Raw genomic sequence first — 14,725 nt, forward strand, 5'->3', positions numbered from 1 at the left:
AACATCCTCCGAGATCCAGTCCATAATTCTTCAGATCGTACGAAATTCAGGCCTGATTCTCAGACGTCCGAGGTCGATGGCGGGACCTTCGCTTCTCTCGATCGACCTCGGACGTCTGAGAATTAAAAACTTAGCCTATGTGGCAGGCACGCTTACCACGCAGGCTCACAAAAGCCGAGTCTAATAATTCTGAGAAATAGAATGGCAGTCATCACCATGCAACACTTGCGAGATCATATAATTTTTAACGTTGTTTTATTCAATTTGTCCCTTTATCAAAAATAACATTATACGGTTGTAAAAGTACATCTCTTCAGCTATTTTTTATTAACACTGATGTTCTAGGGCAAAAGATCTTACAAAATAACACAAGCTCAAACTTCTACGGTTCTATTTACAGGACAAGAGGAATGAACCAGATGTAAAGTGTTCTATAAGAGAAGCGAGATCATAAAAACTGTTATCTCCTTACTGGGAAGACGCAAGCCAATTTCGATGAGTTTCGTTATCTTTCGTGACAATACTGAACGTTTTAAAAGAAAATTGAATAATTATTTAAAAATGACAAAATTAACCTATTTTCGGTACAGTGTGTATCAAGGGTCTCTCTAAATAAGCTCCGTTTTCCGGCGACATTTTTGCTCACTTCTATTACCTTTGTAAAACAATATCAATATGTTATTACGAGAAAGTTAGCTTGCTGCTTTAAGACCCCAGGCTTAGAAGAAGAGACCCTAAATTCTATTTCATAGCGATGTGTCGAAGGCAAAAAACAATAGTTACCGTCGCCACGAACATCCATGTGCGATCACCTCTCGTAAGCGACCACCTCCCATAAGCGACCATCTATTCAAAGTGCACCAAAAATTTCCCAGTTAAAGCACCAAATCTTGGAACCTCTCGTATCCACTCTCGTAACTAACCGCGACCACTTTTGGGGTTGATGGTATTATAATTTTCCAACATTTTTTAACCTCTCGTAGGTGACTACAAAACGCATGACCTAATCTCTATGTTTGCAGTATGTACTACGCTACCAAGAGTATGCGATGAACTATTTGTGTGAACATGGAACTACAGGAATCGTAACTTAGCAATTGACTTTCGATAACTCTGGACCTCTTCTTGAAAGAGACTCTTCTGGTTTGAATCTCTTAAGCGACCACCTTTCTTAAGAGACTACAAAATCTTTGCATTTTGGGTGACCGCTTACAAGAGGGTTGACCGCATTCATGGGCCACAAGCTATTTTCATTGTGTTCATTCCCTGAGACGTACTGTCAACGTCGAATTGAAATGACATGGAACTAGACAACAACTGGCGATCTTTGCTCGTGGTACAATGAAACTTACTTTTAGTAAACAACCACCAGTTTACGCAAGTACGGAGCATAAAGAAACGCAGCTACTGATTTCATATGTAAAAAAATGCACGAATAAATACTAAATTCACATTTCCTGGTTTACGCCAAGATAACCACATGCACAATATATAAACTATTATCAAAATTAATCGATACCTAATATTTATATTTAGTAGATATCTATCTGCCATGGTTTTGTATAAATATGCAGATGTTTTGAGGCTGGTCCTCGACTACCTGGAAAGTACCCAGGGTTAATAACCCAGAAACCCCTAGGGTGCTTTTCTGACAAATGGCAACAACAGAAGTTATTCGCGATCTCAGTTTGACTATGCCGGTGTTACACCTTTTTGATTGACTGGCAGAATTGTGAGGATGCACATTTCACTCGTAAAATCTTCTCAGACCGTTTCACCAGCGGCATCAACGATTTCTCAATACATCTGCTCCTCAACTGAGATAAATAGGCCAAAACATTCCCCGAAGAAGAAAATATTACAGTAATGCCAACAGCATATGAAAACCAAGCAAATAACGTAGCCAATAACTTTAAAGAGTACTCAAAACAAGAAGCAGTTATTATTTATACATTAAAGTAAGTTATTACTTATACATTAAAGTAAGTTCCCTAACTTTACATAACAACCATTTCTAAAATTCAGATCAATACGCTAACGGACTTTCACCTGTAAAGACTCTAGCATGCTACTGCAAGATTGCGTGGTGGTTGAGCAACTCAACGTTAACGATAATTTCGCTATTTTCACGTCACTAAACTAAAGTGCTTTCAGAATGAAAATTTTAAGAGTTCTCTTTTTCATGACAGCAACACTCCGTTATCAGCAAGAGCCTTTGAAGCTTGTGACCATTCATCTCCACAAAACAGTGACCAGCTGCCTCAATAATAACTCTAGTGTACTAATAGCTAAAGGTTAACTAACTTCAAGGCCTACACAAACGCAGCATGCAATAACTACGCAACTCTACAAAATCCTGCAAAAATGCATTCCTTGGTTGAAATGATAGTATGGTTTTAACCAAATATATTAAATAAATAGACAAATAACTGGTTTCAAATGAAATCAATACTTTAGTCAAATCCTTCGGATCTTTTGTTATTTTTGAGAAGGATAAATTCCCTCGCAACTTCGTCATTCATTCTTTGGGAAAGAATCTTGAGAATTGTCCATCCCTTGGAATCCATTTGGATATAACGCCCCAATGCTTGAGTACATGCACAGGAACCCATCTCAGCTATGGTCTTTAGATGTAAAACAGTCATACCAACAAGATTGTCTGTCCGGGCAAAGCAGTAATCCTTGGCGCATATATGAAGCTCGTAATTATCCAAATCATCTTCATTGCCAAGTATACTGTCAGTAAACAAAACAAGTTTATTTTTAATCTCATGTTAGTTTTAAATATCATTTACCACAGAAAGGCCGCTTCAAAACTATGCAACAAAATTTGAAAACGCAACTTTATTTATACGGTTAGACCTAACAGTACTTGGAACGCTCTTCAAAGAGGATAATTTTGAAAATGCAAAAGGTTTTTGTGATGTTATTCCGATCATCTGAGTGGAACATACCATGTAAAAACCACGTTCAGCCTCGTATCAAAGTTCTGCATAGACGTTAGGTCTACCGTTGATGAGTTTCATATGGTGATGAAGTTCTGTAATAAAGAGCACTTATGGGTAGGAGAAAAATATATGGTTACTTACAAGAAGAACGTTTCATTGTATGTTGGAGACCAGTTGTTGTTCTTTGATCTGGTGGAGTGTTTACGTTTCTTTGCATTAAGGTTGGGTCCCACGATATTCACCTCTACAAACGGACGGAACATTCCTGTAAAAAAAAAACGACATAACAAGACTTTGCAAGTTAATTTAACTAAATTATGTTATACAAAAGCACAAACGAATTACGCTAAGATAATACACCAACTCCAATAAACTACATCTGACTACAGAGTACAGTCTAAAGAAGATTGAAGTTTTGCTGGCTTTTTTTGACAATGATATAGGACAGTCTTTGTAAAGGCGTTACCACAAAGTGAACTGATAATATTATACGTTCTACTAAAACACAGACACAATTTGTCCAATTTGATCTGTGCTTATTCTGGAATAATGGACGAGAGTTTTCCGAAAAACGTTCAGTAAAATCAGCATGAAAAACCATAGTCTCTAACTTAAACTACACAAATACCAAATAGACTCACCTGGGGACTGCCATTTCAAGTCTTTGGCTGCAACAACTGTAACATAGCAAATACGTTTCAATAAATAAAATACCTGCATAAATTGTCTCGGATTATCGACCAGGGCCCAGTTGTTCGAACACCGGTTAGTGCTAACCCAGGGTTAAATTTTTACCAGGGCGTCTTTTTCTTTTCATCAAAAGCACTGTCTATTTTCTATATTTTTTTTACAGTGCTTTTTTAGAGTATCCAATCATCAAATTGTAGGCAAAGAGAATTAAACTGAATTTGTTTTTAGGGCTCTCATATCTGAGTTCAAGTTTTGCACCAACCTTGGGTTACCTTAACCCACTTTAGAACAACCCGGCCCAGGAACACAAACATCAATGCAACTTCGATACAGAATATGTTCAAGTACCTTTCACTGTAACTTTGTGTTCTCCTGTCCCGGGGTGGGTAAACAAGTCAACTTGGACTGACACCTCCCCCACTGGGTCATCAACACCAGGATCCTCTAAATTAAGAGAGAGCAAACAGTTGTAGTTCTACACTATTCAGCAAGAAGGGCCTTAAAAGCCTTAAGATTTACCTTATTCTATCAGTTTGCTTTTTTACTGGTGCTTTCCTAGTTTCTAATGGATTGTCTGAAAATTTTTTAGCCTCCGTAGCAAGCGTTTCCAGTCGAGTTATAGCGCGAAATCTGGAGCGGGAGCAAAAAAAACATGGACGCAGTTTTTCAAAATCGTGGGGTTTGCGGGCAAGCGTTTCCTTCTTTCCCCTCCCCACTTCCCCGTCATTCCTTTTTTTTTTTTGCTCTCGTCCCAACGTTCTCGACGAACTCGCGCGGAAACGCTTGCTACGCAGGCTAAAAATTTTTTAGCAACTTCAGATAAGTCACTGACGATTGAGCTTTTTTACCGCTTTGAGGTAATTCCTCACGACAAAAGCATTAAGATTTGTTAGTTCAATAGTCTTTCCGTCTAATAAAAATAATAACACAAAATTGACCCACTTCATGATTTTCCTCGGATTTTTAACCAGACTTCCGCCCCTTGACTTTCAGGAACACGTTATAACCAAGCATTGGAAGACCGCCAGTGGGCCCAGCCAGTCTTTAAATGATAGTCTCACGAGCTCGAACATGCCCTGGTTTTTGTCCCGTGTTCTTACTGATCTTTGCTACAGTTGTTATAACTCTACCTTGTGATGTTTGGCTCTTAACAAACTCTTTTATAAGCGAGTCAGTGGTCTGCGTGTACAGCGACAGAGCAGACTTGAGAGACTGCAGCTGTGAACACTTGTCCAAGAAAGTCTTCCTCAGTCCATTCCCAGATGCGTGAAAAGAATCCTTGAAAATGAATACACAATTACACTGGAACCTTGATATAACGATATGCCAAGGGAGCAGTAAAATGATATCATTATATCGAGGAATCGTTATATCGAAACTCTCGATATAACGATATGGCCGTAAAATAACCGAAACTATAGTTATATCGGAGAAAACGTACCATGTACTTCTTTACTGCATACATTTCAAGCGCGCAGCAATGTCCTTAAACAGTTTGCAAACCACTAGAAGTTTTTAAAGTTTACACAGTAAATTATGTGGTGTGAATCGTACAAGTGCAACAAAACTAAACTAAACCATTTGAAGTAATTACTTATCGAGTTCGCGTGTTCGTTGTTTCAAAACAGACATTGGCCAGCAAGTAATGCATTACTTCGCTTGACACACTTGCTATAGTCCTTCTTAACTCGTTTTTGTTTCAATGGTTTTGTTATCAGAGTTATGTACTGCCCAATTAGACCAAGTGAGTTGACAGAAAGGTTGTAGAAGATTACTCGATTACTGTAATGTTGTGGTATAAAATTAATTGTTTTGCTTAAAATTGTGACTGTGTTTACTAATAATATCATTATATCGGGAAAGATTTTACGTTCGATTCGCTAAATTCTCAGTCTTATATCGAGAACATCGTTATATCGAAGATCGTTATATCGAGGTTCTGTCCAATACATTTTACTGTAACTTTTGCCGGGACATAGAATATTCATCGTTATAACGGGAACATCGTTATATCGAGGAAGGTTACATCGGGGTTCCACTGTACAATCTCTATTTTGCTACGCAGTTACAGTAAGATAGAAGGAAGGAGGGAATAGATGGCGGGGAGACCTCAAGAAAACTAAGGCTTATCTTCACTTGGGCCAGCACCCGTACAGTTTGCAGCCGGCGAACGCAAACGTATTTCCGGTCGTCGCTTCTCTTCACCCGAAAAATAAGGGAGAAGCAACGACCAGGCTATCCAGTTTGCCCCCACTCAAAAAGTTTGGGTTTTCATGATTTAACTTTTGTTTCATTAATAGGACCTTAACCACGCGTGCTTCGACACGCGTTTTAGAAGCATCTACTGGAGAACTCTAGAGAAACTTGCCAGAAGCAAGAAGTACTCTAACAGCAAATCAACTGAGCTTTGCTGGACCATATCAAAAATCCGTGGTGTTTTGCATGGAACACAACTCAATCGAGAGACGAAAGGCATGGCGATGTCTCTTCCTGGATTCGAAATCAGTCGTGTAACCGTTAACGGATTAAACTACCTCAATTTTTGTTTGTCTCATTCAAGTTATGATGAAAATAAATTGTTACTGCCGTTGTTAATTTTTCAATTTGTCTCATTCGACAACATTGTTTATCCATGTTTTAGTTGTGACCTCTCTAGGAGGATAACATAATTTTCAAACACATATCATAAGTAATTGATTACTAAACAACCCTAGTTGTTTTGTATTCAATTTGTGTTTGAGTAAGCCTGTTTGCAGATCAAAGTACGACTCCTTTCTTGCATGTATCTTGAGGTAATGTATTATTTCCCATCATACCTTAATACTACCCAGGGCGGTCTCCATCACTGCACACTGCTTATGACTCATATTTCTTGAATCCGATTGGCTTGCTATTCCCGCCAATTCCTAAACGTAAAAAATTTAAAGTTTGCTGAGCAAAGACGTCATAAGCGAGACATTGCGTGACAACATCCAAAAGGAGCTTAGTCGCATTTTTTTGAGTTCATATTCTGCACCGTACAATGTTATTTTTAAATGCAAGGGAATCACTCGCATATCGTTAAGTCAAACAGAAAAATACCAAAGCGATTACAGAAAAATGTAAGGGATAAAGAGTGATGGTGGGTAACGTGGGGGTCGGCGGGAGGAAGGTAACATCGATTACAAGCGACGATGGAGAAGCCGTGCAGTAGCTTCTTCGTTAACTAGTCATTCACAAGCAACATAGGTCTGAGGATTACAACTGAAATCACACTTATTGTAGCAAAAAAAACCTTTCCTTCATACACTACTACTGTATCTAAAAAAAAAACAGTCTGTTAAGGCCTTTTTTACCTTGATATCTGACAGTGGTGGAAGAACGATGATCTTGTCGATATTCCGGAGGACTATCTTCCATAGCTCCTGTTAAGATACAAGTCGATAACACAATTCGGTACAGATGAGGTAACGTCGAAAAACAAGCTCACAAAATTTAACTGATTTCGATTAAACATGCATTCACTTTGATACCCTAAACAAATCCTTACTTGACTATTTCCGTTATAAAGGAATATTTAGTGAATGAAAACAAAAGGAAGAAGCATAACAATATGATAATTATATTTACTTCGGTGATCCTTTAAAAGATAGTAACCGGTATAGTGACCAAATCTTTTACCTTCAGAAGTCTCTTCAGAACAGTCTTTTCACAAGCTTTGTAGAAAAGTTTGAAGCTGTTGGAAAACATTGTATGTTAGTATCAAAAGCAGGTGGTAGGCATATGAAAAGAGGAGGCAAGGAAAGGCAAATCCGCTCTTCAATCTCCTTTATTTTTCCAATCTCTTTTGCACATTCTGTCATGCAGTCTACTAGCCATATTTAGGTTCCCTTTGAGACTTGGTCGTGTTTTGTTCAATTGCACAGTTTTGAGGAACGAAGTTCGACTCAGTTTCCTGCGTGACCTCGCAACAGCCAATAAAAGAAGTTACAGCGTCCCCATAGTCCCATAGTGCAATTCGACACAACACAGACCCAGTCCCACGCGACCAATATAAAAAAAAACTCGCAAAGTTGCTTCATGAAGTAATCGCTTTCCAGTTGCTTACTCCCGGTTCTGAAAAGTTCGCGTTCCCTCTGGTTCTATACTGACTACCAGAGGTTCGTACTTAGCCTGCGAGCAAGCTTTCCTATTTGGGCGAGTGAAGCGAACCGCGAGAGAACGCGCGAGCGAGCGGCGAAGCCGCGAGGGACATAACTTTCTTCGACGTCGAAAATTCGAAAGAAGAGATCTCGAATTTTTTGTTTAAAAGCAGTTCTCGGCAGTCTGAGAGCCACTCCCCCGCCCTCCGCTTTCGCGTCTCCTCTCGCGTGCCTCTGGCGCGTCTACTTTTCACGATATTCCTCAAATCGAGAGCGTGCTCGCAGGCTTGTTCGTACTTTGCTGTTCTATCCAAGCGTCAAGCCCATGATGATAACTGTTTAGGGCACCTACGACAAGGAAAACCTGACCAGTTTTTCAAATTACAGAAACTATACGCTCAAAAATAAAGTTGTTTTCTACTAATCAGCTAAGCCGTTTGTAGAGAGGAGCGTGGCGTGACAACGGTTGCGTTATAGTAGACAACACTTGGCAATATATCCTTTAAGCTATCTCACCTTCCTTCAAGAAGTAACATTAATGGATGGATAATACTTCCCGACTCTTTCTCGATGATGGTTTTGCTACTTGGCAAAGCAGGATTAAAGTTACCAGTACTTTTGATCCTGATAAATAATTCAAAAATAACACGAAATTAAACTAAACGAAGCCTGAAGAAACCGTCTCGTCACGCATTCCAAAAGTAAGGCGCATCGACTATTGATAAAATCATCACCGTTTTTAATTACAAAAACTTTGAGGTAACGCATAAAAAAAATATCTTTAATGACTGTTTTCACACTTAATAAAAACCGATGTACTTTGCGAAAATGCTCCATAACCCACAAATTCGAGCGAACATGACACGATAGACGGTGAATTCTGCTTTTAGTTTAAATAAAAAAAAAATTGTTTTTCCTTTTTTGAAACATTATAACTAATAAAGCCTTGCGTACTTTGTGGGTCTGGAAAATGGATACAAAACGAACTGCCTTCAGATGCAGAAAACTCCTCCTACAGTAGCATACAGAGAAAACCCGCATACAAGAACCTAGAATTTTCGAGATCAGGCTGAACAGTTTCTTATATTTTAGGGTAGTTTTTCACAATTCAGGCTGATGGGGTTCTTAATAGGTTCTTATTTTCAGAGGTTGTCGTAGTGTAACCATCGGCAGAAAAAAAAATTGTATTACTAATACATAATGGTTTATGGAAAAGACATTTCTAGAGAAAATGTAAATCATAGGAAACATAAACACAAAAACTTTTTGTCAAAAGTTTCTCACACAATTAAAATCCAGAATTTTGCCATCAAAATTGAGTGTTTTTGTTAGTATAAGAGCCTATTTTTCTTTGCCAGGCTGAACAGGTTCATACACTTTGGGGTATTTAAATGCCAAAGTTCAACCTGTACGTTCTTAAATCACTAGGTTCTTTTTTGTGGGTTTTTACCGTAAGAGAAAAAAAATAGGGAAAATTGTCATATTTTTCATCTTACTTGAACAGCGCGTTTCCAACGCCTTTTACACTTTCTTGAATTGACAAATCAAGGCTGCAAGAACAGACGAAAAAAAAGTGTCCCACATTGCATCATAAAATGTTTTCGGTTTAAAAACAACCTATTAACATAAACCAACTGAGAATACGGTTACCTAAAATGTCGAGCGACTGACTGAGAAGCATGCTTGCCATTTCTTCTTTTCATTTTTCTGAGGCATATTTTCATGCACTACAAGCTTAAGACATAGAATAGATCACATGGTCATTACCACGCACCTTCGAGCAAACATCACGCACAACTCATCAAGCGTGAGATTAAGTTTCACTTGTAGCTCTTTAAATACTTCACTGCATTCAGGAGACAGCTATAAGTTAAGCAAGATGATGAAAGCAGTTACGGGTACGAATAGCTGTGGAAAGGATGGAACACCTAATCACTGTTGCTATAACTCAACAGAAGAACACTTTTCATTTGCACATCCATTACCTTCTCCCCTCCACCCATTGTTTCATAGAGTTTTTCCAGCTGAACGCGGAGCTGCTGAATGTTGTTCATCAAAATACAAGCTGTTTCTCTCTGGTCACACCAAGCACTGAATTCTTTGACAATTTTATCAGCATATTGAAGCAAGACATTCTGTACAGTCTGCAACGAACAAAGAATAACCTTCTTTTTCCAGTACTTTTCATGCCCGCACACTGTCACTAGACTTAAGAACTAAATACGATGGTTCTGACCAGAATGTGGCGTTAAGGAAAAAAACAAACACAAAAGCAAGCAAACAAAGCAGAGTAAAAACAAGAAACAGAAGACATCTAAACACTCATTACTCACAATAGTAAATTTGATGATGTAACGAGTCTGTATTTCCGGGTCTGGACAGTCCAGTTTCCGCACAATCTCAAAGCTCTGCCAAAACAAAACCAAATTTAGAAAATTACGTCAAAAATAAAAAGTAATAGAAGTAACAAAAATAATTTATGGTTTTACGCAGTTAATGAATGAAAGATTAAGAATCACTTTTATGGTAAACGGTAAAAGCGAGTTTCAAGAAGACAATTTCTCAAGTTAGGAAATGAGCTGATGACAACTGTGAAACTACTTATTTTTGTGTACATATACTGAATAATACACGGTAAATGAAAGGAAAACGTGTTGGTCACGTTTTACAAAGTGACATTTGCCGTTTGCCGTAAATGTGACGAATCACGTTTACGGCAAACGTCAAATTCAACTTCAACTTCAACTTTATTTATTAAAAATAGTATTACAGTAGACTGGCTCGCAAAATAGCAATCGCTAATCTAGGCGGCCCAGTTAAAAGAAAAAAAATAATGAAAGGAAAGGAGGGAAAATGTTTCAAGTAACAATTCTTATTTCTATCATAGTTTTATTTTAATTTCCATTACATCTAAGGAAAAACGAAAAGAAATTGAAAGGAATTGATTCAAGTTGAGAATTTCTCAAAATAGAAAATATGTAGAAAAAACAGCTTCAAACAATTCTTAAGGATAAAATTGGCGTGAAACTACTAACTTTTTTTGTAGAAGTAATGAAACGTAAACGACAGGTTAAGGGAAACTTGGTCACGTGGTACAGATTCACGTTTGCCAACTAAAAAGGGTTGTCCACCCGCCTACCCAAGCTCCGAGCCAACCTTTCATACATTTCCTTATAAAACGTGACGAACTGTCTACATGAGATATAGAAAATATGCTCTGTTGGAGGCCGAGGGGTGACCCGGTTTTTTCATCGGTAGAGTCACCCTCTTAGCCGGGTCAACTCGGTCAACGCGAGACAATCAGAGCATGCGCGAACGCTGTTGTCTGCAGTTGGCTCGGAAAAACGAGTCAACTTGTTTTCATATAAACACTCACTAAGGTTGAGACGGCTGAGTGGGAGACCCTCTTTAGTACCCGAAAAAACTTCTCTATAGAAACCGGGCCTTTTAAACACTCTTTGAACGTTCGAGCTTACACTCACAAGCAGAGTAAAATCATTATTTTTTTAACTTCCAATCACTCACCTGATTTAATGAACAGAAGATATCCACCACTGAGTTTGAGAACAAAGTGTGAGGTGAGCTGGGAGGAAACTGTAAACAAGACCATGACAGATCAGATGAGTCAGAATAGCTATCAACAGTGATCCAGTAATGTATGTAAGAAACAAGACAACAAGCACTCACATTATCCCTCTTGTCTCGATCTAGTGCTCCAATCATAAATTCGGTTGAAACTTCGTCATTCTCAGTTAACCACTGAGAAACAAAAGGCTCAAACCAGCTACAAAGGAAAAATAGCAGTGTAAGAAAACTAGATAAACTCTCTTTAAATGCGGCTAAATTTTATTTAGGCTAAGTTAACCTCGAGCCAATACAGCCAGCGGTGTCCCCGTATTAGCATGCGTGACATGCGGGGTGGCCCACTTGGGTTTTCAGGGCCGCTATCATTTTGCATTGTAATTGTGTAACTGTAATGACTGTACTGGTTTAAAAACACAGTGTCTGACGAAACGGCTAGTAATTAAACCTTCTTAGCATTTGAGTAGTCTTGACTTAGGGGGCCAATTTATCGTACAAACATCAATAATACGAACCTTAAGAAAGTTCCACGAGTAACTGCGATGAATAAAATATTTAGTACGAGACTACAAGTTTTCAAACCAAATTCGTGTGCCTCAAATGAGCAGTTACCACACAAATTATATCCCTAATGGTTTTTATGTGCTAGTCAGTATTAACAGGAAAGAGTTATTGTTAAAGGGGTATAACTAGCTTCTAAAGTCGCAATCGTAGTCAAGATCCCTACTCAATTCAAAGGAACACATGAGAACATAATGCGGGTTGAGCCTCTAACATGTGGGCAGCAGACACGCAAACGCAAGTTTACTTCGCTAGTTTTTCTGGACCTGTGTCAAACCAGCAAACCCTCAGACTGGAACGACTGATCTCCATGCAGTCTCACATTTAAGTCATTACCTCGCATAATCTGGAACTTTTCCTTTGTTTTCTGCACACTGACTGGCATACTCATTATAAAACCATTTGACCTACAACAAACAAGCCACGGAGTCGGTAAGGAGTTTAAAAAGAGAAAAAAAACTTCAACAATGAGCTGTTGTCATCTACTTATCCCTTAGCACTTCAGAAATTATCCACCACAAAAAAGGAGATCAGAACTTTCTTAACTCATAAAGGCAAGGCTGAATCAAAGGATAAAACTCAAACGTTTTAAACTTTCTTACATAACAAGAAAACGCACTGGATTTGAGAGGGATGTTTCAGAAATAACAGTAAAAATGCTGAGTAAGTATTTTATTGTTCAAAGTACATGTTCACCTTGAAGTGAAGATTCATGTAATCAGCACTACTCCAGCGAGACTGCTGCCTTAGGCTGTGCTCTGAAAAAAAAAAGGGTTGAAAATTAACAACAGATAGTGGGATCCCAATATGAAAAAATATGTTATGCCTTCCCAAAAGTCAGAGGCTACAATTAGAGTAGACGTTTTGTCTAATGTTCACTGGCATTAACATATAATTCTTCCGAATCAATATTAATGTGCACTAATCATAAACTGTAACAAAACTCTCTAATCTGAATGGCTACTGATCAACAGCTCTGATTTATGCATTAAAGGACTATATAATAGGACAGTGAGCATCATTGCTTTCTTACTCTTGAATGGTTTTTTTTTTTTTTTTTTTTGACACGCCTAGTAAAAAAGAAAACTTCCGGACGATCTTTTGTTTTAATTTTAAAATAATTTAAAAATTTAAATTTTGTTCTAATTATGAATAACTAGTAACAAAACATCGTATCTTCCTTCTTGGTCTTTAATCAATTCGTCACAATGTTCTGGGGTTCCAAAGCTCTTAAAGCAAAAGGTGTTTCGTTTGGTGTTTGAAAACAGTGAGTATTGTTATTTACAAAAAATAACAAAAACTACTATTGTACATACCTTTCAACATATCCTGTAAATCAGCAGAGAACAAGTTCCAGAACACCTGAGCACTGACTTCACCAACATTCAGCTCCGTTGGAAACCTGGAAGCAAATGCATGAATTGAAAAAAGGGAATAAGGTCACAGAGTAAACACTACAGAATCTTAACCTTGTCTGCAAACCGACTCTTCCCTTAGCTTAAACAAGAAATGACTATTTTAAGCTGTGACGTGTGTTTGTGAAAGGAATTCTAAATTAAAACTGGACTTTTAAAAGAAAAACTTATGACTCCCGATAACTCGAACCGTCACTAACTCGAACCAAAGTCTATTTCCCCTGGATTTCCTTCATACATTTACTGTACTTTTAGCATCAGTGACTCGAACCCTCCATAACTTTTTATTTCCCTTCGGATCATTCTATATGATTTTACCCTTAAAATTCGAACCATGTTTTTACAGCGTGACGAGTCGAAAAAAAAAAACAGTGCTAACCGTGTCAATTGTTTGTCTTTCATTTTTCTTACTCCAGTTGAAATTTAGTGTCCACCCCTGTACATTACTCAAGTTCCTTTTTCAAAAAATCAATCTATATCTCTAGCTGCCCTTGAAGTAAAGTGTGCAAGATATCTGCATTCCCTCCTCTTCCATTTCCTTATTTCGATTAATTATTTGCTTCGAACTCTCGATAACTCGAACTCCCATGACCCAATAACTCGAATTTTCTTCGAATCCCTAGAAGGTTCTAGTTATCAGGAGTCGGCTTTACTTTCTTAGAGTACCAAGAATATTACAAATTCATGGAAATCAAAAAGGTAATAAATAAAAACGATTATAATTGGTACATACTGGTTCAAGACATGAGTGTAGACAACTTTGTCCTCTTCAATCACAGAGACAACCAGCGAAATTAACTTTGGCCAGAAGTCGAGGCTTTTTGGACCAGCCTGCGGTAAATTTGGATCCAAAGAAGAGCTCTCTGAAGCCAGCTCCCGGTCATAAAGTTCAGCACAGTTGGCATAAACATAAGCATAACTTCCTTTCATGCAGTTCTACAATGCAAAATAAAGAAAAAAAGATATGGTAACAACTCATATAATTTCAAAAACGTAACTTAAATTATCTAATAGACGCCCAGAGTGTCTATGTTAGGAGCTCAAGTGGGGCGTTAAATAGATAGGTGTTTAAAAGGAAGGCGTTTGTACTCATAACTGTTACCAACCTCCACAACACTAATAAGCTTTTGACAAATACAACACCACAGTCTACAAATACCAGACTATCCAGTAGATCCATTGATAGCCTAGGCCGTTTAGAGATCCATTAGTATTATTTTTTCTTAAAAGCTCAACTTCAAAGTCAGAATCCTTACTTTAAACTTAACACTAAACTTAACACTGAACAAGATTCAATGCAAAACCTCTAATTAATCACGCACGAAACTGAATAATTTAAAAGACTTTGCTCTATTTCGCTTTTTCCTAGTATTGTGGGGCAATTGTCATGTCATTCCAATTGTCCTTC

General features: G+C 37.9%; 1 protein-coding gene across 4 annotated transcripts in view; it reads right to left on the reverse strand.

The window, feature by feature from the left end:
- Positions 1-238: 238 nt before the first annotated feature.
- Positions 239-14,725, reverse strand: part of LOC140937108 (protein unc-13 homolog B-like) — a 45,117-nt gene continuing 30,630 nt past the window's right edge. For 3 of the 4 annotated variants that reach the window (XM_073386639.1, XM_073386638.1, XM_073386641.1), the window contains 19 exons: positions 14,051-14,253; positions 13,219-13,304; positions 12,599-12,660; positions 12,239-12,309; positions 11,447-11,543; positions 11,285-11,353; positions 10,093-10,167; positions 9,745-9,903; positions 9,534-9,622; positions 9,256-9,309; positions 8,276-8,383; positions 7,299-7,353; positions 6,974-7,042; positions 6,455-6,544; positions 4,769-4,916; positions 3,987-4,082; positions 3,590-3,625; positions 3,090-3,213; positions 239-2,736 (listed from right to left, as the gene is read on the reverse strand). In XM_073386639.1, coding sequence (XP_073242740.1) covers positions 2,454-2,736; positions 3,090-3,213; positions 3,590-3,625; positions 3,987-4,082; positions 4,769-4,916; positions 6,455-6,544; positions 6,974-7,042; positions 7,299-7,353; positions 8,276-8,383; positions 9,256-9,309; positions 9,534-9,622; positions 9,745-9,903; positions 10,093-10,167; positions 11,285-11,353; positions 11,447-11,543; positions 12,239-12,309; positions 12,599-12,660; positions 13,219-13,304; positions 14,051-14,253 — 1,974 coding nt within the window. In that variant the 3' untranslated portion in view covers positions 239-2,453. The remainder of the gene's footprint in view (positions 2,737-3,089; positions 3,214-3,589; positions 3,626-3,986; positions 4,083-4,768; positions 4,917-6,454; positions 6,545-6,973; positions 7,043-7,298; positions 7,354-8,275; positions 8,384-9,255; positions 9,310-9,533; positions 9,623-9,744; positions 9,904-10,092; positions 10,168-11,284; positions 11,354-11,446; positions 11,544-12,238; positions 12,310-12,598; positions 12,661-13,218; positions 13,305-14,050; positions 14,254-14,725) is intronic. The other variant, XM_073386640.1, reaches the window with a different exon arrangement.

Source organism: Porites lutea, chromosome 5 (assembly GCF_958299795.1).
Source record: "Porites lutea chromosome 5, jaPorLute2.1, whole genome shotgun sequence".
Taxonomy (NCBI): Eukaryota; Metazoa; Cnidaria; class Anthozoa; order Scleractinia; family Poritidae; genus Porites; species Porites lutea.